This window comes from Colias eurytheme, chromosome 22 (assembly GCF_061535395.1).
Source record: "Colias eurytheme isolate Ceu_HAF_F1 chromosome 22, ilColEury1 Martin Lab GWU primary, whole genome shotgun sequence".
NCBI classification, from domain to species: domain Eukaryota; kingdom Metazoa; phylum Arthropoda; class Insecta; order Lepidoptera; family Pieridae; genus Colias; species Colias eurytheme.
In genome coordinates this window covers 505,510-526,570 of record NC_143001.1, presented here as the reverse complement: position 1 = coordinate 526,570, position 21,061 = coordinate 505,510, and the positions used below count along the sequence as shown (strand labels likewise).

At 32.7% G+C, this 21,061-nt stretch overlaps 1 protein-coding gene and 1 non-coding gene across 4 annotated transcripts in view; both read right to left on the bottom strand.

Moving 5' to 3' along the window:
• Positions 1–5,239: 5,239 nt before the first annotated feature.
• The window catches only part of nahoda (DOMON-like domain-containing protein nahoda), a 57,413-nt gene continuing 41,591 nt past the window's right edge, over positions 5,240–21,061 (bottom strand). For 2 of the 3 annotated variants that reach the window (XM_090115073.1, XM_090115074.1), the window contains 16 exons: positions 20,647–20,721; positions 19,828–20,256; positions 19,454–19,492; positions 18,533–19,270; positions 16,801–16,924; positions 16,227–16,335; positions 14,988–15,150; positions 14,096–14,322; positions 13,326–13,517; positions 12,740–12,887; positions 11,976–12,192; positions 10,602–10,828; positions 9,894–10,042; positions 8,971–9,467; positions 7,070–7,260; positions 5,240–6,038 (listed from right to left, as the gene is read on the bottom strand). In XM_090115073.1, the coding sequence (XP_089971199.1) occupies positions 6,031–6,038; positions 7,070–7,260; positions 8,971–9,467; positions 9,894–10,042; positions 10,602–10,828; positions 11,976–12,192; positions 12,740–12,887; positions 13,326–13,517; positions 14,096–14,322; positions 14,988–15,150; positions 16,227–16,335; positions 16,801–16,924; positions 18,533–19,270; positions 19,454–19,492; positions 19,828–20,256; positions 20,647–20,721 (3,533 nt within the window). In that variant the 3' untranslated portion in view covers positions 5,240–6,030. The remainder of the gene's footprint in view (positions 6,039–7,069; positions 7,261–8,970; positions 9,468–9,893; positions 10,043–10,601; positions 10,829–11,975; positions 12,193–12,739; positions 12,888–13,325; positions 13,518–14,095; positions 14,323–14,987; positions 15,151–16,226; positions 16,336–16,800; positions 16,925–18,532; positions 19,271–19,453; positions 19,493–19,827; positions 20,257–20,646; positions 20,722–21,061) is intronic. The other variant, XM_090115075.1, reaches the window with a different exon arrangement.
• Positions 8,308–8,380, bottom strand: TRNAR-UCG (transfer RNA arginine (anticodon UCG)). Its single transcript has one exon. It is a non-coding gene; the product is annotated as a tRNA-Arg (tRNA).

The following is a 21,061-nucleotide window of genomic DNA, read 5'->3' as shown; positions in this document are numbered from 1 at the left end:
TAAAAAAAATGTTAGATATTAGTAGTAAGACTAAATGTAAATTTATGTTGTGTACCTTGCCATACCTACCTGGTTTAACACAAGAACAAAATAGATTAATTCATTATATGAATTTAAAATTGTATAACCTAACAAATCATCATCGTGATGCATTTATTTACTTTGACATTAACTCATGTATTAAATCTTTTACTTTGACAAAGAATACAGTGTATCTGCCATATAGATATAAGCGTGAACTTGCTATGTTAATAGCATATAATATTAACCAGTCTGGTACATGTTCGGTATCAGACCATCAATCTACTATAATTTTATGTAGTAGTAATTTTATACATCAACCTAGATTAAGTGTAGACAGACAATCTAGCCCTAAGCTAGATTTAAACTAGTATATAAGACAACAGCTAAGCAGTCTTTTTCCATTGTGCATCAAAATATTCAAGGCTTGGCTAGCAAATTGTTAGAAATAGAATTGTTTCTGAATGATAACAATATTAAAATATTTTGTGTAACAGAACATTGGCTTAAACAATGTCAGTCGTTAGTAAATATTGAAAATTACAAATTAAAAAGTATATACTTTAGGACACAGGCTATTCACGGAGGTTCTGTTATTTTTGTACATGATAGTGTAAAATGTAAAGAACGAACTGACATTGTTAGTCTTTCTGTAGAACGGACCATTGAACTGTCCTGTGTGGAGCTGGAGCGTTATATTATTGTTTGCGTTTATAGACCCCCTTCCAGTGACTATAATATGTTTGAGACAGTCATGGAAGAAATATTAAAGCGTCTAAGCAGGAGTAAAAAAAAAGTTATAGTATGTGGTGATTTTAATATTGATTTACTTTTACAAACACAAACGGCTACACGAATTGTTAATTTGTTTCAGTCATTTAATCTATATAAACTTTTTAACGAACCCACACGAATTACACCTACTTCTGCAACTTGTATTGATAATATATACTGTGACTGCATCTGTTTAGAGAAAAATATTCTCAATACATTGACTTCGGATCACTGTGGCCAGAAAGTAGTTTTTGAATGGGATTGCATACCTACATTTAAAAGGATTAATGTTAGGCCTATAACTAAAAAAGGCATTAATAAATTTAGGAATAATATTAATAAAAACCTGCCCGTACTAAATGTTCAATCCTATCCTAATAGTCCTTGTGAAATGTTTAAAAATCTTTTTAATTTAGTACATAAAGAATTTGAAAAAATATTTAAAGTTAAATCTTTAAATATTACCAAGGATTTACCATTTAGTAAATGGGCGACAGCTAGTATACATAGGTGCAGGAACATTCTTTATGAATTATATGGTATGAAGCAATATAATAAAGACCCATCTTTTCTTAGTTATGTTAGAAATTACTCAAAAATTTTTAAAAAAGTTTGTTTCACTGCAAAGCGTTTGTATATCAAAGAAAAAATACGCGACTCTGATAATAAAGTTAAAACAGTTTGGTCAATTATTAATGGTGAAATGGGTAAAAGCAAATCAAGTAATACCATAAAACTTGTAAATAATGACAGGGTTATTGACAAAAGTGCTGATGTTGCGCTTGCTTTTGAAGAATTCTTCAGTAGTGTCCCTGCTACTATTACTAATAGTTTAAATTCGTCTTCAGCACTTGCAGAGACCTTTTTGAGGGACCATGTTGCGGGGTGCAGTACATTATTTGAATTACGACACGTAACTGCTAATGATATTGTTGCTGCCTTTAAGACGCTTAATCTTAAAAATACTTGTGATCTTTGGGGAATGTCCGTAAATTTAGTTAATAATATAATAGAAAATATTGCGAAAAATTTAGCTTCCATATTTAATAAGTGTTGTGACTATGGTACATTTCCTAATTTACTAAAGCTTAGTAAAGTTATACCTTTATTTAAGAAGGGCGATCAAGAAGACTGTAACAATTATAGACCTATCTCTATTTTACCAACATTAAGTAAGGTATTCGAGAAGTTAATATTAAACCAATTGAGTAGTCATTTTGCATCTAATAATTTACTGCACACCAAACAGTTTGGTTTCACAAAGGGGCGCTCAACCACAGATGCTGGAGTTGCACTTCTAACACATATATATAAGGCATGGGAAAACTCAAAAAATGCTCTAGGGATATTTTGTGACCTCTCCAAGGCATTTGACTGCGTTGAATTAAAGGAATTAAAGGAAAAGCCCAGAACCTCATAGCGTCATACCTGCATGATAGGATACAGACTGTAGTTGTTAATGGAGAACGTTCTAGCGGTGCGTCAATTAACATTGGTGTTCCACAGGGGTCAATTTTAGGTCCCTTCTTGTTCTTGGTATATATCAATGATCTTCCCTATTATTTGCAGGATAGGTGTGAAATAGTTCTGTTTGCAGATGATACCTCATTAATTTTTAATGTGGATAGGCATGACCCAAATGTTGACGAAGTGAACAGTGCTCTTTTACACATATCTGAATGGTTTACTGCCAATAATTTATTATTAAATGCCAAAAAAACCACTTGTGTTGAATTTTTACTTCCTAATGTAAAAAAGTTGAACAGAGATATTACCTTGAACGGGGAGGTATTGCATCCTACTGAGTCTACTGTATTTCTAGGGTTAACATTGGACGAGAAACTACAGTGGGGAGCCCATGTCAACACCGCTGCAGGTAAGCTCAGTTCTGCTGCATATGCCGTCCGAAAAATAAGGCATCTCACCGATGAAGATACGGCTAGATTGGTTTATTTCAGCTACTTTCATAGCATTATGTCCTATGGAATTCTACTGTGGGGCAGGGCTGCAGATATAGAAACTATATTTATCTTACAGAAAAGAGCCATTCGCTCTATATATAATTTACGTGCTCGGGACTCACTAAGAGATCATTTTAAGAATACTGGTATCCTTACTGTACCATCACAGTATATATTTAATAATATTTTGCATGTACACAAAAGCTCTGACTTACACACAAGAGTAGGAGATAGACACGATTATGGCACAAGGAACAAGAATAGAATTGAAATGCCATTTTTCCGATTAGCTAAAGTTAAAAATTCATTTATGGGTCAAGGTATACGCTTATACAATAGAATTCCTCACAATATTAAAGAGTTTAGTAGTTCTAAATTTAAAACTTACATAAAAAATGTACTAGTTCAGAGAGCGTACTACAGTATTCAGGAATATATGGACGATAAAGACCCATGGAGGGTTGTCGCGTAAAAACCACAGGACAGTTCTTTGGCATATTATGTAGTTAGATATAAGTTACATATTATGTAAATTTATTGACATTATTTAAAAGAGCAACTATGGAGTTTCTTGCCGATTCTTCTCCATAGATACTGCTTTCCGAATCGGTGGTAAATGTTAAAAATACTATGTAATGACGATTCGAAAGTGCTACTAAATAGTAGTCTAATTGAATAAATGAATGTTTGAGTTTAAAGAATTTGATATGATGCTAAACGCTAATGTCAGAAACTTCTGGTTCGAACAGAAAAAGTATTTTTGGTCCGTTTAGTGAACGAGGCTTTTTAGGGAAATTATTTTGCAAAAAGCAGACGCAGTGACGTGGCTCAACCTAAGTTTACGTAAAATTTAAGCCAAGCGCTCAAATATTATGATGTAAAAGTTTGGAGAATCCAAAAGTGCACGACTCATAATCCTTCGTCGAAACAAATATTTTAGTTTTTCGTTGATAACAGCTATAAACGATGCTAAATAATATCACCATAATATTATTCAATACCAATTTCCGCATAGTAGATCTACAGCTAATAAAAAATAATGGCATTAAATTAAGTTTTACACAAACTATCGTGTTTCAACCGAAAAAAAGTGTTGATTGACGTGAATTTTATTTTTTCTATTTCTACTTTATTTCTTTCCCGTTTAATTTTCTTGAATCAATTTTTACCAGTTACAGACTACAGTAGGTATTCATCTCCATTAAATTATCTTGAAAATGATGGATATTACGTGGTAATCCAATCTTGTATTTAATTAAATAACCAAGGCAAAACAAATGTTTCGATCGTAAAGCACTCTCTATGCTTCGCATTGTGAGTCGTGCAATAGACAACATTACAATTACAAAAATATGTAGAGGTATAATGAATCAAACCAATTGGCGTTATAATATCTAGTCACGAATATGTACAGCGGCTTTTTTCTAAGAAGAGGGAGAGATCGATTGAGAGAGAAAAAGGGCGAACGTAGCATTGATTGAACGTAGCAAGTTTCACTTGGCAATTGGCATGGTGTACTTTGTACGCACGAACTTTTTTAATAGCATTAGGTAGTTACGTGGTATAAAAAAAGTAAAAAATGTTGACTGTGCTCTAAACTTTTGATGAATGTATTGATATAAAAATGGTTCTTCACCAATAGGCACTTTCTACTACGATCGTGACAATTTAGTTCATTTTCAGAAAGTTATAATATTATTCAGAAGCATGTCGCTAGACAGTGCTTGTATTATGACTGAACAAAAAATTAAAAAATATGTAAAGAACCGATTAGATTAAACGGTTTGGTATAAACAAATATTATTATGATCTCGAAAAGTGTTTTTTCTTAGGTCCACAAATAAATTCAGTGGTAGTATTTGTTTTCTGTTATTTTTGAATCACTAGGTACAAATGGTTTTTGTATACATACGAGCACTTAATATTTAGCAGTGAAATATCAGTAATCGAATTAATGCTTATTGGTGTAAGTAATAATAAAAGAAATGCATATTCATATCGCTTGACATACGTCTTCAATAGATGGCGTGAGAGTGTCCCTATAGAAACCATATAAGCAAAGTCATTTATTGGTCCATGCCGAAGTTATGTAAGAAAATAAATTATTGAAGTAGAAGTAAGTAGTATTGTTGTTATTATATTAATTATTAATATTTGTGTTTGAGGTGAGATATTTGCCTGGGTACAAATTCTGGTCTACTAAATTATGTGCTAAAGTTTGTAACAATATAATATGGAAATTCCATATTCCATTATGGATGTATATTAGTTAGCTTTTCACACACTCAACGGATTTTATACTGCTAGTGATATAGTGTACTTGAGTTACACATTATAACCTTTATAAGCCATAGAAATACCTTTCTTAAATTATTGTATTACAAACTCTACTAGGTATTATATTATTAGCTATGATTATGTAATGAATTATAAATTGCAATTGTTCTATTGTAGGTTATAAGGAAGCGATAAATGAAAAACGGTTTTCTATTAAAATAATATTTATTCATCATTAATCTTAGGTTTGGTACTGTATTATTAATACTCTGTTAAAACTATGGAGTTACGTCATATAAATTATTCTCTTATTTTACTAATATTATAAAGAAAATCGATGTAATGTGTTATGATAACATAAAATAGGGTATAATATATACAATAATTATAGAAGTTTGTAATTCTTACAAATTATTTAAGTACATATAAAATAACACTATTTAATTTACTTTTTTAATGACCAAGTTGTCATTCCTTGTACAGTTTTGTCGATTCATAAACGCTTACTTTGAAGCTTGTAAGAGCAAAATTTTATACAATAACAATTCCAAATTAATATTTAAAAACATACTGGCAACCAATTCTATTAATTATCTAATAAAATCCGATTTATACAAACCAACAATAATTAAAACTAGATACATTTAAATTCCTTAACATGAGCATTCATCCTCCTTACAAAAACGCACCGTAGCACCGATAGATGGCGCTGATTTAAAAAACTAAAATCTAAACAACGCCATCTATGATTGGAAGACTAAAATAGGTTAATAAAATAAATGAAACACATAATATTGCTTTATCATACAGCGTTATTTACATAAAATGGAAACCACATTCGAAATATAGCGTTTGCCATCTGTGCAGTCGAACGAATGTAATTTCTTGGTAATAACTTATTTTAAAACTGTGACGAAGACTAGAACGGGTATGGAAATGTGATCGAAAGAAACTATCTTGCTTAATGGTAACTTATGTGTTAGTAACAGCGACTCCATCAGAATTCTGCAAAAAGAAAATATAGTTTAGACACAGACCTTCACCGTTATTTACAAGAGAGGTGATAAAAAGAATTTGTTTTGAAAATTAATATTTATGAGAATGATAAAAGTAACTGGTAACAAATCACTTATGAATACTTTAAAACTAGTACTTATTAGGGAAATATGAAATATTTGTACTGATTAAAAAGTTGGTAAAATAATGTTTCCACACCATGTTAAAAAAGTTTAATGATTGAAAAAGGATTTTTAATAACGATTTTTGTCATTGTAATTATCATGTAAAATATATATTCACCAATACAAATAATACTTGTAAGTAAGTAGAAAATTTAGATTAGTTTAAATTCAGCGACATCTATCAGCTATTACAAAACACTTACATATTTCATAAGAAGCACAGCAAAATATACAACAATTATATTAATTTTAAAGCTGCGGACCTAAGCAATACTAGATAGTAGTTATGTTTGTACTTAAATGTCGATATTAAAATATATTTTAGATTTTACATCAAATAATCAATGTTATTTGTGAAAAACATAATGTAAATAAAATTGTTAATGTATACTTTAAATCTACATTATTGGCACAATATAATATTAACTTCAATAATTACAATTTAGAACATATAATTAAACAAATGAACAATACATGTTAATGCATATTTTATACATTTTAAACTGGGATAATATTTTAGCTAGTTAATAATAAAGGCCCATGATATAACATAACCATGTAGGTATTTTATATACCCTATCTATTAACCCTAAAGCACCGTTCAAATAACATTACTTTTTTATTAATTTTATAGCATTTACATACAATTTATACACATTATATTATTACTGTGAGAGAATAAAAAAGTATCCTAATAAAGTTTTATAAACAATTTTATGGACATTACTTTTTGGACCTTGTTTTCAAAAACTTTTACTGTCAATTTTCGATTTTTTTACTCTCTCTCAATAAAACATTAAAGTATTTATTTAATTTAACAATCTCTTGGTGTAACATACACCCTCACAACCTCACCTTCGTGTTTCCTCTGCGACGGCATGAAGTAGAAGTCTGGCGTTGCGTCCGGGGACCCACGTGAGGGGGACCGGGGGGAGTGAGGGGAGTGGGGAGAATGGGGAGAGTGGGGGGAGTGGGGGGAAGGGGCACCCCGAGGGGGGGCCCCGCGGGGGAGGGAGTAGGTGCTCCTGTCTGGGCGGGGAGCGTAGCTATGGAGAAATAATAAAAATAATGGTATAAAATCTATATAATATAAAACTCAAAGGTGACTGATATAGTGATCTATCAACGCACAGCCCAAACCACTGGACGTATCGGGCTGAAATTTGGCATGCAGGTAGATGTTAGGACGTAGGCATCCGCTAAGAAAGGATTTCCCAAAATTCTTGCGGGAACGGGGAAAAACGGGGATGCACGTACAAAGTCGTGGGCGGAAGCTAGTATTTAATATAATTAAAATACACGCTAAGGGTGCATTTCCACCAATAATGTGCGAACATGTGTAGCAAGGAATGTGTTTGTAAATAACCAATAGTATCGCTTCAAATGCACGCTTCTAACTTCAAACTAAATGAAGCTATATGATTGGTTCTTTACAAACATCCCTGGCCACGTATCCTCTCACATCTTAGGTGGAAAAGCACCGTTAAGTTAAGAAATTATTGTTTTGTAACCAACACTTATGTGTATAAGTTATATAAGTTATTTATTTATTTTGGATGAAATAATTAAACAAAAAACATTGTGTATAGGTTGTAGCAGAATGTTTTTGCTTGTTTTAGTTACACTTTTATATTTGAAGAAAAATTTAATTACCTACTAATATTATATCCTAATCAATTAAGTCATTTTTGTCAACGGTAACAGTTTAGCATAATTGATGTTAGATTTTAAATGAATGCTTTGCATAAATTACTATCCTTTAATGAAATCGTGAGCCTATCACCATTCTAAAAAATATTGTGCAATATGAAACAAAAATATATCATTGAAATGAATTAGTTATGAGATGAAGGTAACTTCAATTTTATAAATTTCCGCATTTTCCTTATTAGAATTAGATATCAACAAAAAAATTATAATTAACAAAATATTATGTTTTCTCCCTTATTGCGCAATATTAAAAAAAAATCCTTCAACATAATTTTAAATTCAATAAATAAAAAGTCGCAGGTTTATTCCACAACAAATTTTATACACAGAACGAAAAAATAATAATACAAAATGCCAAAAAAAATTAAAAAAAAGGTTTTCATCGACCGTGACAGGACTCGAACCTGCAATCTTCGGATCCGAAGTCCGACGCCTTATCCATTAGGCCACACGGTCGTATGACTACTGGCTCGAAATAGTGGATCATATTCAGTACTAATGTTCGTTTCAAGTGTTTTATAGAGTTTGAATGGACTCTTGATATGAGAGCTCTTTTGTTGAATGTTGAGGGGAATATGGCGTTGTTTTATATGGAGGTTTTTGTTTTGTGTATTTTTAAATGATTTTATAAACGAATGGCTTTATCTTCTTTTTTATTATTACCTATGTTAGAAATATTTTGTATGAAGTTTTTAATTGGTTTTGTGATGATTTATTTTTAATTAGATAAACGTAGAAGTAGGTACATTATAGGGACTAGAACTTTTTAAAGATGTGTTGATGATATTATTTATTGTGACGGATAATTTAACAATAATGGAATCTTTATTTTAATTTCTTGATTATTTTTGAGCAAACAATATCTATTTTTACTGTAAAATTTTGTCATGAATTTTAACAATATTGATTTCACAATAATTAAATTGCCCGTGACCTCATTCACGAAAATCTAAAAAAAATCAACTTTATCTACCAACACGTTATAAAAATATAAAAACTTGTAAAAAATCGAATTTTTTTTAATAGAAAAATAAAAAAAAACTTACCCATACTGACTCCTAGGCCGTTGCAACGACCTTGTATCATGATAGAATTGCGCTGCGCTATTTGAAAACTTTTTCCCATTATTATATCCGTTTGGACGTCCCAAAGTCCCGTCATATCCATTTGGACGTCCCAAAGTCCCGTCATATCCATTTGGACGTCCCAAAGTGCCGTCATATCCATTTGGACGTCCCAAAGTCCCGTCATATCCATTTGGACGTCCCAAAGTGCCGTCATATCCATTTGGACGTCCCATAGTCCCATTGCCACTTCTGGCCATAGACCCGTTTGTTCTATTGGTCCCGTTTGACATATTTGTCCCATTTGTCCCGTTTGTCCCGTTTTTGGGACGTTTTCCCGTCCCCGGGGCGGGTGGGGGTGGGGATGTGGGGCGAGTTGGACGGTTTGTGGGGAATTTGTCGTCGTTCTCAAATGGTTCAAATGCGTAGTTTGTGTTTGATGATGTTAGGTTCCAAGCGGCAGATGGTATTAGGTGGTCCTGGAATTGAATATGTTTTTATGGTAAATATGTGAGTATGTATTTTGTATATGATATGTAAATGACTAATATAAGTAGGTACTTTTAATTTACATTAGATACTAGATGTTCGTTCCGGCCTCACTCACTTTAGAATGTGATTAAAATAGATAAAGATTAGGTTTTGAGTTTATTATTTTGTTTATAATATATTAGAGAGTACATTAAGCCGGCATTTGTGCACTAATTGTAAGTTGTTTCTTCCTTTGACTTAATTCAGAATATTGTAGAGGATTTGTTTTGGGGGTGGAGAGACACTGTAAATACAATAAAAAATAAATATTTGACACACTTTAGGTCTTCTCGCAGCTCTAATAGTCTAACTCCTGACCAGAATATTGTAGTTTTATTGGAAAAAATTACAAAAAAATAACAAAAAATCCCCACCTTAGGCCTCCTCGCAGTACTGATCAGCCCACAAGCAGCCTGAGCAGCGAGCAGCAGCCCCAGAGCAGCGCCACACCCCACCGCCACCCACAGACGCACTCCCGACCAGAATATGGGGGGAGGGGGGGTGGCCTCGGGGGGGAGGATCACTGGAGAAACAAAAAAGATTTTTTTTTGCGAAAAATAACGGTTAAGAAGTAAGAGACTGCCCCGTGACCACGCTCGCTGTAAAGTGTGCGAAACGGGAAAATAATACAATGAATTAATCGCGTTTATAATCTTTAATTTCTAAATGTATAATACTCGCGAAAAATCAAACACTAGAAAATACAGTGACACTTTATCCTTTGATATTGACGTCCAATAGTTTAAAAAAAATCGTTAAAATATAGTCAGTATTTAAACCAAAATGTTACTGCACTCCAAAAAAAGGCAAATCTCATTTCAAATCCCTTAAAAATATCTTCCAGACACTTTAATGACAAGAAAAACATACTTAAAGTTTCCTTCTATGTATAATTGTGTATAACAAATACCTATTATATCTTCTCAAAATGGAACTTCAGTTTAATATACTTTAATATCTTAAAAACATTAACACACCATATATTTCTTTAAAAAACATAAGTCAACTCAATCTTCCAAAGCAAGTTTCTTCCAAATCATTGAGTTGTATGGTTGTACAGTAACAATTTGAGTTGAACTCACCGCTCTCCGGCGCGAACACCAAGAACTCCGGGTCCACATTAAGATTCCCCACTCTTCCCTTAGCCAAAGTATCTCTAACTACCCTCTCCCATTTGTCTATATCGCTGTCCTGCTCTGTTTCATTCTGTGCGAGAGAGACGTCAATAGCACGGCCACTAGAACCTTCTATGAGGTTTGTTTCTATTGATTTTAGGGTTAAATCCGCTATTATTGCTTTCGTTTCGTTCCTGGAAAGTGGTTAAAGTTAATAATTTGTTAATTGAAGTTAAAAATAATAGTGAATGATATGGAATAGATTTCTAAAACAAAGTTATACTTTTTGTATAATTTAATATCAAGTTGTTTTTTTAACAGTGCCGTCATAACCTAGTGTCTAATGCCTAATTGTAACGAACGAGAAACAGTCAAAATCAAACTTATTGTATAAATCCGTTCACAGTCACTTCTTTATAAATTAAATCCGACTAAAGAAATCTAGTCCGGGCTGCTAGTGTGACAATCATAGAAATCTAAATAACAAGACACATAGAAGTGCTATAATGTCATAATTATTCGTATGAAAACCGCTGTCGCCAAAATCAACACATTCAAACCGAAAGCTAAACAGTACACACAAGTAAACTATGCCTTTTATTGGACAGCTTGATTTTAGTGAAAACTAACTTAACTATTAAATTAAGCTTTTGAATATGTATCCTAACGCACGAATTTACGGTTTATTTTAGAATAACATCCCTAAGTATATGAGACTTTTTGCTCCAATACGAACAAACGTGATAATAAGAATGGTCGACTGTGTCATTCATTGTTATTTCGATTACTATGGTGACACTCGTAATACTTGTAAATATTCTATAATTTTAAGGAAAAACGGCATTATTTCTAAAAAAAAATATTTTCCCATGAAATATTATTCCTTTATAAGTATAATTACAACTTGTGGAAGAATTTCCGCAATGGGAATTGCTGAAACACACCATGTATACACTCATACGTCTCCAGAGCAACTGAACAGTGACGAATGCACTGGTGTTGTGCAAATCACCTGAGTGGCGACAAGGTCACGCACGCTTACGACTTCTAGTGTCTTGTTATTTAGATTTCTATGGTGACAATGCAATGCCAAATTGTAACTAATCAAATCAAATCAAATAATTTATTGCATACTAATACATTTTACATATTAGAAACCTTATGCAGGTATTGCAATACAATATTATATTTAAATTACATTAATATTGTCACATACATTTCAATTTTCCAATACACAGATTACAAATTAACCATAATTTTAATAAACAATTTAGATATGTCCGGGATTATACATTATAAATATTCGTAGATAATGGTAACTAATATCAAAGTATAACTTACTGCATAAATCCATTCACAATCACATCCTTATACCCCTTAACCTGGCTTAATTCCCCGGATAAGCTGCCCACAACTTGTTGTACCAAAGAAGTATAATCCGGGCTACTCGGGGCTGGCGGTCGGAAACTATCCGCTAACCCGGTTATACGGATATATATGTTGTATGTGTGGGAACCGGGTTGAACCGGTTCGGGGGTTGTTTCTTCGTCTGTTGGTTCTGGGGATAAATAATATGTTAGATAAAAAGCTTAGTCTGCTATATTTGAGAGGTGAGAATGGAGATTAGCTAGTCAAAAGATTAGCTAGATAAATAATATTTGAGAAGCGAGAATATATGGTTAGGTTAAAGGCTGTAAAAGATTATGCTGTAAATAGAAAATTACAGATATTGTCTTAATATCTGTATTTTCTATCTACACCTTCTTTTGAGATATTCCGGATGGAGAATAATTGATTTTTCACAGTCTCAAAACTAATTTGTCATAAAAATCATTTAAAAACTATTAACTGAAGGCATCGGTGAAAACCTGATAGCATTAAAAGACATTTTGATATCGTTTTACTTCTTCTAAATGCTAACACTGTACAATCCAAATCAAATTTAATTCCTGAGCAAAATTTAATAATTTATACACATGTTTAGAATTAAACAAAATCCTCTACCTGATTGAACAAAACAATCAGATACAACAAATCTATGCAAAAAAACGTTTTTTTTTTTACAAAAAATGTTATTTTTTTCTATAAATAATACTAAAACTCACCGGGTCCACAAGGCTTGATACAAATCTTGTCATCAGTAATAAGCGGCACAGACATATGTTTGCTCATCCTCTTGTTGACGGGATCGAACCCGCCACCCTTCGTCACGAACATTATGTATAAGCACTGGACGTCTGTGAATGCTAGGTCCTGGAATAAAAATTATTTTTGGATGATATGGTTAAAATTTATAAAATATGTTTGTAAAAAAATTGTGGGGGTAGTTAGAAAATTACTCTTGTACTTGCAATAGTAAAAAGACAATTTTGAAAGAAAGATTGGAAAAAGCAGGATTTCTTGACATCTCGTCAAATATTTTGTTTTGATAATATTGTAGAAATTTCGACTTTGGCTAGTGCTCAAATTAAAATTATGTATATTTATTTGCAAGAAAAACACATTTCTTCAAATTTCTGCATAACCTAAAATCAATAAATGTCCTAGTCCTATATTTAAGACCAAAATACCTATATTTAAGATATAATCTAAGACCTAAATTATGTACTTTATTACCCTAATTCTCTCAAAATAAATATTTCAACAAGCTTTCCCAGGTATTTTTGAACTTTTTCCCGTATTTCCACCTACCTTACTATCACCCGTATCCCGTTTCCTCACAAAGCTCATGGTGGTATACCCATCAGCTGTTTCTCCCTTCGCCTGGGAGATATCCTGGCGGGAATCCAAGCGTGGGGCAGAATATCCCGGTAACCAGGAGTCCATTAAAAATGGTCTGCCTGAACGACTGTCCACCCAGCCCACTACTGCGTCTGTTTGTGACTGCAAAAGAGTAAGGTAACTAAAAGTTAATAATTGGCAAAGCCTTTAAGAATAATAATTGTTGGATAAAGAAAAGTTTTAACAACTTTTCTTTATCCAACAATTATTATGGTAAAGCTTTTAAGGATAATTATGGTAAGTTAATGAAATGGTTAAAATGGTCGTAAGTGTCGTAGATTTTTTATGAGAAATAGGAAACTTTTTGCTCCATGGCAAAATTGTTAAATATGTTCGTTGGTAATTATATGATCTTTAAAAACATTTAGGCCAGTTTACGACAAGCTGATCATGTTCCTGATGCTGAGGTAAATTTTAACACAATATTTGTAATTTTATCTGATAAGTTAAAAAGATGTAAACTGCCTATTATTATAATAAGGGCTTGATAAAATTTATACTAAATAAATTTGACATTCTGTGTACAGAATCCAGTTCGAAATAAATAAATAAATAAATAAATAAACACAGTGTACAATTAATAAAGCTTTAACAAATTGCTTCGTAATCCCTCCCAATGTTCAAATATCAAACCATCTTTACAAATATAACCAGAATTCAAATAAACTAAAAAAACTTACCATCTTCCTATCCAAACTGAACCCAATACCCGTCCAATATTTAGTCTCCTTTGTCGTTATCGTGAATCTAATCGAATCTTTGCCCCTTTTCTGCCCCAAGTACTCCCAAGAGGCAATAAAGTCGCATGTTCTGTTTGTGACGTCACAATCTGCGGGCAGTTTGAATTGTGCCCCACATTTGTTGTCTAGAGATGTTATACCACCGGAAGACGGGGATTTTACTTCGTCTGGAAATTAAAGTATAATAATATTAAATACATAGAAAGAAGAAAAAAGTGTTTACGTATATAATTATTAATTAACATTATGTAGGGCAAAACAAAGGAATCATTTTGGACATAAAATATAGCTTGTTGTAACTTCTTCGTAGCTTCAAGAATGTCTGTTTATATATTTTGTGGGATCCCCTGTACCTTGATGTATTTTAGATCAAGAAGCATTTTAAGATTCGTCATACTTTTTGAAGTGAAACTTCTTTAGGGGCGTTAAGAGTAAAATTTCAAGGTCGCGTCATGGCAATAAGTCGTAGTGTAAGGCGATGATTTTGGTCTTTGAATCTAAAGAAGTTTCACATCTGACACGCGTGCTCAGCACACGCTTTTTTTTTGTGGTACTTAATTTCATCAGGTCTGGGTTCGTCCTTGCTCAGGACTCTCTTTAAATCCAAAGATATTTTTTATTAAAGTGAAACTTTTATTACATCGTCTCAAACTTTTTGGTCTGTGTAGCGCATGTCGCGTGTATCGCGGCTGCCGAGTAGGTATACCTACTCGGCAGCCGACCGGCACGCGACATGCGCTACACAAAGCAGTGTTCGGAACCGTTCGAACAGTTTCACTTTTACCGTGGTTTCATAAAACCATACAACATTTTTTTTATTTCTCTTACTTACCAAAGAAGTTAACCCCAACCACGCCCCTCTGCCCCCCATGACCGTGGTACTTGATCTCATCAGGTCTATAGAACTGTTTGGGTTGTGCCCCGAGTTCTTGCCCCCGGGCCCAGATTACATGCATTTCATCGTCTACTAGAGAATGGTCGGTTGGTTCTTTGGCCTGGAATGTTATTTTTTTATGAATATAGATATCTATTAAAATCTATTAATATACTAGTGGTCCGCCCCGGCTTCGCCCGTGGTACCTACATGTTTAAACTATCCTATGTGCAAATAAATGATTTATTTATTTATTTATCTCAAGTTGGATCGAACTGCACATGGTGTGCGAATTTTATTATAATCGGTTAAGTGGTTTAGGAGTCCATTGAGGACAAACATTGTGACACGAGATTTATATATATTAATATTAGTATGTATTAATTCTAGGGAAACGCTCCATCTTAGGAAACATCTCAGTTTACCATCAGGATCGTGGCCAAGCGCTATTAGTTAGTTATTGCAGCATAAAATAAAAATGTTAAATTAACTGACCCGATAAACGTTGTTCTGCCAGTTATATAAAAATCGGCCAAAGTTGTATAAATCCATACTAATATTATAAATGCGAAAGTAACTCTGTCTGTCTGTCTGTTACTCAATCACGCCTTAACTACTGAACCAATTTGCATGAAATTTGGTATAGAGTTGGTATAGATTTTGATACCCGAGAAAGGACATAGGATAGGTTTTATCCCGGAAATCCCACGGGAACGGGAAAGCTAGTATTTAATAAAATTGTTTAATGAAAATTATGGCAACTATCACCGTGTCAAAAGATATTTTATTTTTAAACTAGCTATTACCCGCGGTTATGTCATTTAAATAAGAATATAGCAATTCCCATTGAAATAAGATATATCATCACGGTAACAAACCTATAATATGTCAATATCTCGCCTCTTAACTATCTCCAGACAAAAATATAATAAAATTGATATGTTACGTTCTAAAGAACAACAAACATACAACATTCGCAATGATAAATTCGATTAAATACACCACTTGTACTCAAGAACAGCTGAATAGATTTGAATGTATTTTAGCTTGTGATTTGTACCTTCCCGAATTAACTCCTAATAACAACTCGGAATTTGAAATACATACAAAACCATATAAAATCCACTTTATTTTGTTACCAGCATAAATAAATGATTAAATTTATAATTTTCTATCCAATAATTACAATGAGATTACCTTAATTTTCTTCCTGAACATAATAGTTGTTACTCCATTCTCTTCAAATCCCGAAGATGCTGTGATATCATCATGGCCGCCCCAGAAAGTATCCACACGAGGAGTTGATCTGAAATTATCCATCATAATTTATAAATTACTAGCTTTCCGCCCGCGGCTTCACCCGCTTTGTTTAAAACATAATAACTTATATACTAAAACCTTCCTCTTGAATCACTCTATCTATTTAAAAAAAACCGCATCAAAATCCGTTGCGTAGTTTTAAAGATTTAAGCATACATAGGGACTATATAACTCATCATCATTTTAATTGGTACAAAAACAAATCTATTATCACTAGTCCATCCAATCATTAACAGTAGAACAAAGTGTCATCTAAAGTATGGCTTTCGTTATTCTCCTTAGTCCTGAATAAAAAGAGCGTATGTGCAAACGTGTCAGAAGTGAAACTTCTTTGGCAAGATTCAAAGATCGACGGTATTGCCATGACAAGACCTTGAAATTTTACTCTCAACGCGCAAAGAACATTCACTTCAAAAATAGCTTATTTTAAATAATAAATAATAATATTTACCTATCTCTAGTATAATAATCGAGCACTCTATGATAGTTGCCTCTTGCAGTACCAATCACAATATCCGTACAGTCCATGGGATTGAAGTCGAATTTTGGTACGTATTCGTGCGCCGGGAAATAGCCTAGAATAGAGCTTTTTTAATAATATTTAAATAGGAAAAACTATTGTTTTAAAATGGTGGATTGTCACTGAGTAACTTTTCTCCAGGGGAGTAACTTTCAGAAGAGTAACTTTACTTCAGAGGAGTAACTTTTCTCCAGAGGAGTAACTATTCTCCAGTGGTATGTCTCTTGTATAACTCACAAAAATGATGATAAGACCGGAAATTAATTATAATCTAAAAACATCATAATATGAGGATACCTCCTCAATTTTTCCTAAAAATTTAAATCGAAATGCACTGATTTTTTACCAAGATCGAACAATTGTTTTGAATAATTTAGGCCTATTTACTAAACTTTTCACACTTTTTTGTTTTGATTTTGCATGTTGACCATAAAATTTAACACAAATATGGGAAATAAGATGTGCATCTTTAAATTAATAACAATATAATAAATGGTGGTGGATATATAGCTACTCAGTGACAACTATTTATATTGAAATCAAAAACCGTAACACAAAAAGAAGACCGTCCCGAAGAAAGACTTTTTTTCAGCTGAAATTGTAGAAAGTGTTATTTTATAGAATCAAGAGGCGGAGTCAAAAATCAGGGAAAAACAAATAAATTAATCATTCATAAAGATGATTAACATTTGTTTTTTTGACATTTTTTTTGTATTTTTTGGCCTTCTTGCCACCTGTTAAAGATATTATATTGTTGTTACAACCACATTTACCTTGTAAGTACCTGAAAATTTATCCCACCGACACGAAGTACAATGGTAAATGTTAAAAATACTTATGTAATGACGATTCGAAAGTGCTACTAAAAGTAGTCTAATTGAATAAATAAATGTTTGAGTTTGAAATGAAGAATTAGACTCAAGAAGAACAAAGAGAGTCGAGAGAAGAAAGGGGAAAGAAGTAAGGAAAGGGAATGGGAAAGAGCGTTGTAAGCATGGAAGCAAGTTACAGCTTAAGCAATTAAGAAATATAATTGGAATAAGAAAAATACAGGTTAAATAAAGATTAAGAAGGTAGAGAAATTAAAAGAAAGAATAATTGAGAATTCAGAAGATTATAGATAAACTTCTAGAAATAAGTAAATAAGTTATATATACATGTAGAATTAATAAACATTCAGAACATTAAAGATCAAGTTAATTAAACTATTATTAAATCAAGTTTATTCACAATAATAAGTATTTAATAAAATAAGTGACAAAAATAAAATCTAAGTTAATACAGTACATGTAGTGATACAAATATTAGATAAATTAATAACAGCAATTAATACACATATAACATTCAAGCGAACACTCTATCAGGTATTTTTGTTATCTTTAAGTAAAACAAGGTCATCTTGTAGTTATTAAAAAGGCCATTACATCATAATTTTTTAGAATTGCTTAAAATAATTAATGTTTTTTACTTGTTTGTGATATAATATTAAAACGTAATTGTTTTAAGTTGTGATATGATTTATGAATTATAGTTAATTATTTCTTTCCTTTCTACATAGGTTGTTAATAATTGTTATCCCCACAAAAAATTAGTTCACAAAACGTTTATTTTATTATTTTATACCTGATAAAGTGTAATAATAAGTGCAAAGCTTGTGCGTTACCTGATTCTTCATTTAGGCCTTTCACTAACAAATTCTCGGCTTCGCCTTCTGCGTTGGGTTCAGGAGAAGGTTCTGGTTCGGGAGAAGGTTCTGACTTAGGTTCTGGTTCAGGGGAAGGTTCTGCTTTCGGTTCTGGTTCGGGTTCGGGAGAAGGTTCTGATGTGGGTTCAGGAGATGGCTCTGATTTAGGTTCTGGTTCGGGAGAAGGTTCTGATGCAGGCTCAGGAGACGGTTCGGATGTAGGTTCCGATTTTGGTTCTGGTTCTGGCTCAGATTTAGGTTCAGAAGGTTCTGATTTAGGTTCAGGAGATGGTTCAGAATTAGGTTCTGGTGAAGGTTCAGATTTAGGTTCAGGAGAAGGTTCTGGTTCAGACGTTGGTTCAGGTAGAGGTTCTGATTTAGGTTCCCGGTCAGATTTAGGAGAGGGTTCTGGCTCTGATGCAGGTTCAGAAGAAGGTTCTGGCGTTGATTCTGGTTCAGAAGTAGGTTCGGGTTCAGAACTAGGTTCTGGGGAAGGTTCTGCTTTAGGTTCAGGTTCTGATGTTGGTTCAGAAGTAGGTTCTGGTTCCGGTTCCGGTGTGGGAGTGGGTTCTACTTTAACAGGATTAATTATAGGCCTAGGACCATATTTAGACTTAGGTTTAAACGGCTTTCGGTTCGGTAAAGTGGGCTCAGTCGGTTTGGGACTAGGATAATTTTCAGTTTCATTGTCTATAATAGTGGTCGATGTTGCTACATCTGTAAAAACACACAACCATGCAATTATATGTACATTAGTGTTATAAAATACGTTAGTTTTGCGTCATTCGAAAAGTATTTGTGCTTGTGCTGTGTGGCTTAGCTTGTGGGGTTTAGCACTCGTGTGTTGTACAAAAGTGTGCTGTAATGTGTAAGAGATAGGGTGTAATTTGTCATGCTTACTTGAGTTTTGTGCTTCTTGGGCTGCGCGCTTCTTGCGACCTGAAATTGTATGCCAATGTAATACATATAACACATTACTGGTTATATAAAATAGGGAATTAATCGTTTATATATGTACCAAGAAATTGTTGTAACGATAAATGTGTTATTTTGTTCTTTAACAATAATGCATATTTACAGTTTATCAACTATTTATTCTTCTTTAGAAGTTTATGTTCATTAATGCAAATCATTTATATTAACTAGTTTTTATTCGATTCATTAATTGTAATAAAGTTATATGATTAAGTTTATTATTAAAAATTAAAAATTGATGTTTTTCAACTCTTTAAATTGAGCATGATGATAAGCAATCCAAAAATATAAATATTTACCTTTAGAGCTAGAAACAGATTTGGAAACACTAGTTTTAACGGTAACATCATTCCCTAGGTTCTTAAAATCAAACCCATCTAGTGTGTGCATGGCTACACGTTTATTTCTGTCGTTTTCAAATGTTTCCAATTTAGTTTCCGGTGTTGTTGGTTCTGGTTGCGGTTCTGACGATGGTTCTGGTTCTGGCTGTGGTTCAGATGATGGTTCCGGTTCTGGCTGTGGTTCTGATGTAGGTTCCGGTTGAGGTTCTGACTTAGGTTCTGGTTCAGGTTCCGGTTCTGCTTTAGGTTCTGACTGTGGTTCTGGCTGAGGTTCTGCCTTAGGTTCTGGCTCTGGTTCTGGCTCTGGTTCTGGTTGAGGTTCCGATTTGTTTTTACTCTCTGATTTTGGTTCAGGCTTCGGTAAAGGTTCTGGTTGTGATGTTGTTACTGAAATAATTAATTTACTTAGTAAGTATACACATAATTAATAATTAATATAGATATGCATCTAGAATAAGTTATTGTACTGAAGCCCACACTAACAAAGAAATTAATAAAATTGTATAAACAGCTGAAACAAGTAGCTTTATACAGTTTTTTATTAACAACCCATTTTAAATTTTTCAGTTTTATAGCATTAAAATGCATTCTTTATAAGAAATTTTTGTGCGCGTGCGACGAAACACGCGGTTTTAATCTCACGTCATTTAATTTTTCTATTCATTCTTTGAAAATACATTCTGACAGGATTTTTTTCTTTATTATAAATATATGTAAATGTAAAATACCAGGTATATAATTTAATTAATAAATAAATAAAGGAATTTAAAATCTTACATTGCTCAAGGGGCGCTCCCAACACAGGGAAGTTTTTACATTCCTTTTTCAAGCCTTTAGGACGCCAACCGATAGCTGAAAATAACATAAATATTTAAATAACTAAGTAAGTACATAATATAAAAAAACAAAGTCGCTATTTTTGTCCCATGTATATTCTTAAATCTTTAAAACTACGCAACGGATTTTGATGCGGTTTTTTTAATAGATAGAGTGATTCAAGAGGAATGTTCGAGTATACATACAATTTATTAGGTAGCGGTATACATATAATATACCTACATACAATTTATTATTATTAATTTATTAATTTAATATTACACAAAGCGGGCGAAGCCGCGGGCGGAATGCTAGTTTTACAATAATTTGTGTCTTTTTTTAAACTATACAAAATTAGCAATTATACAAAAAAGTC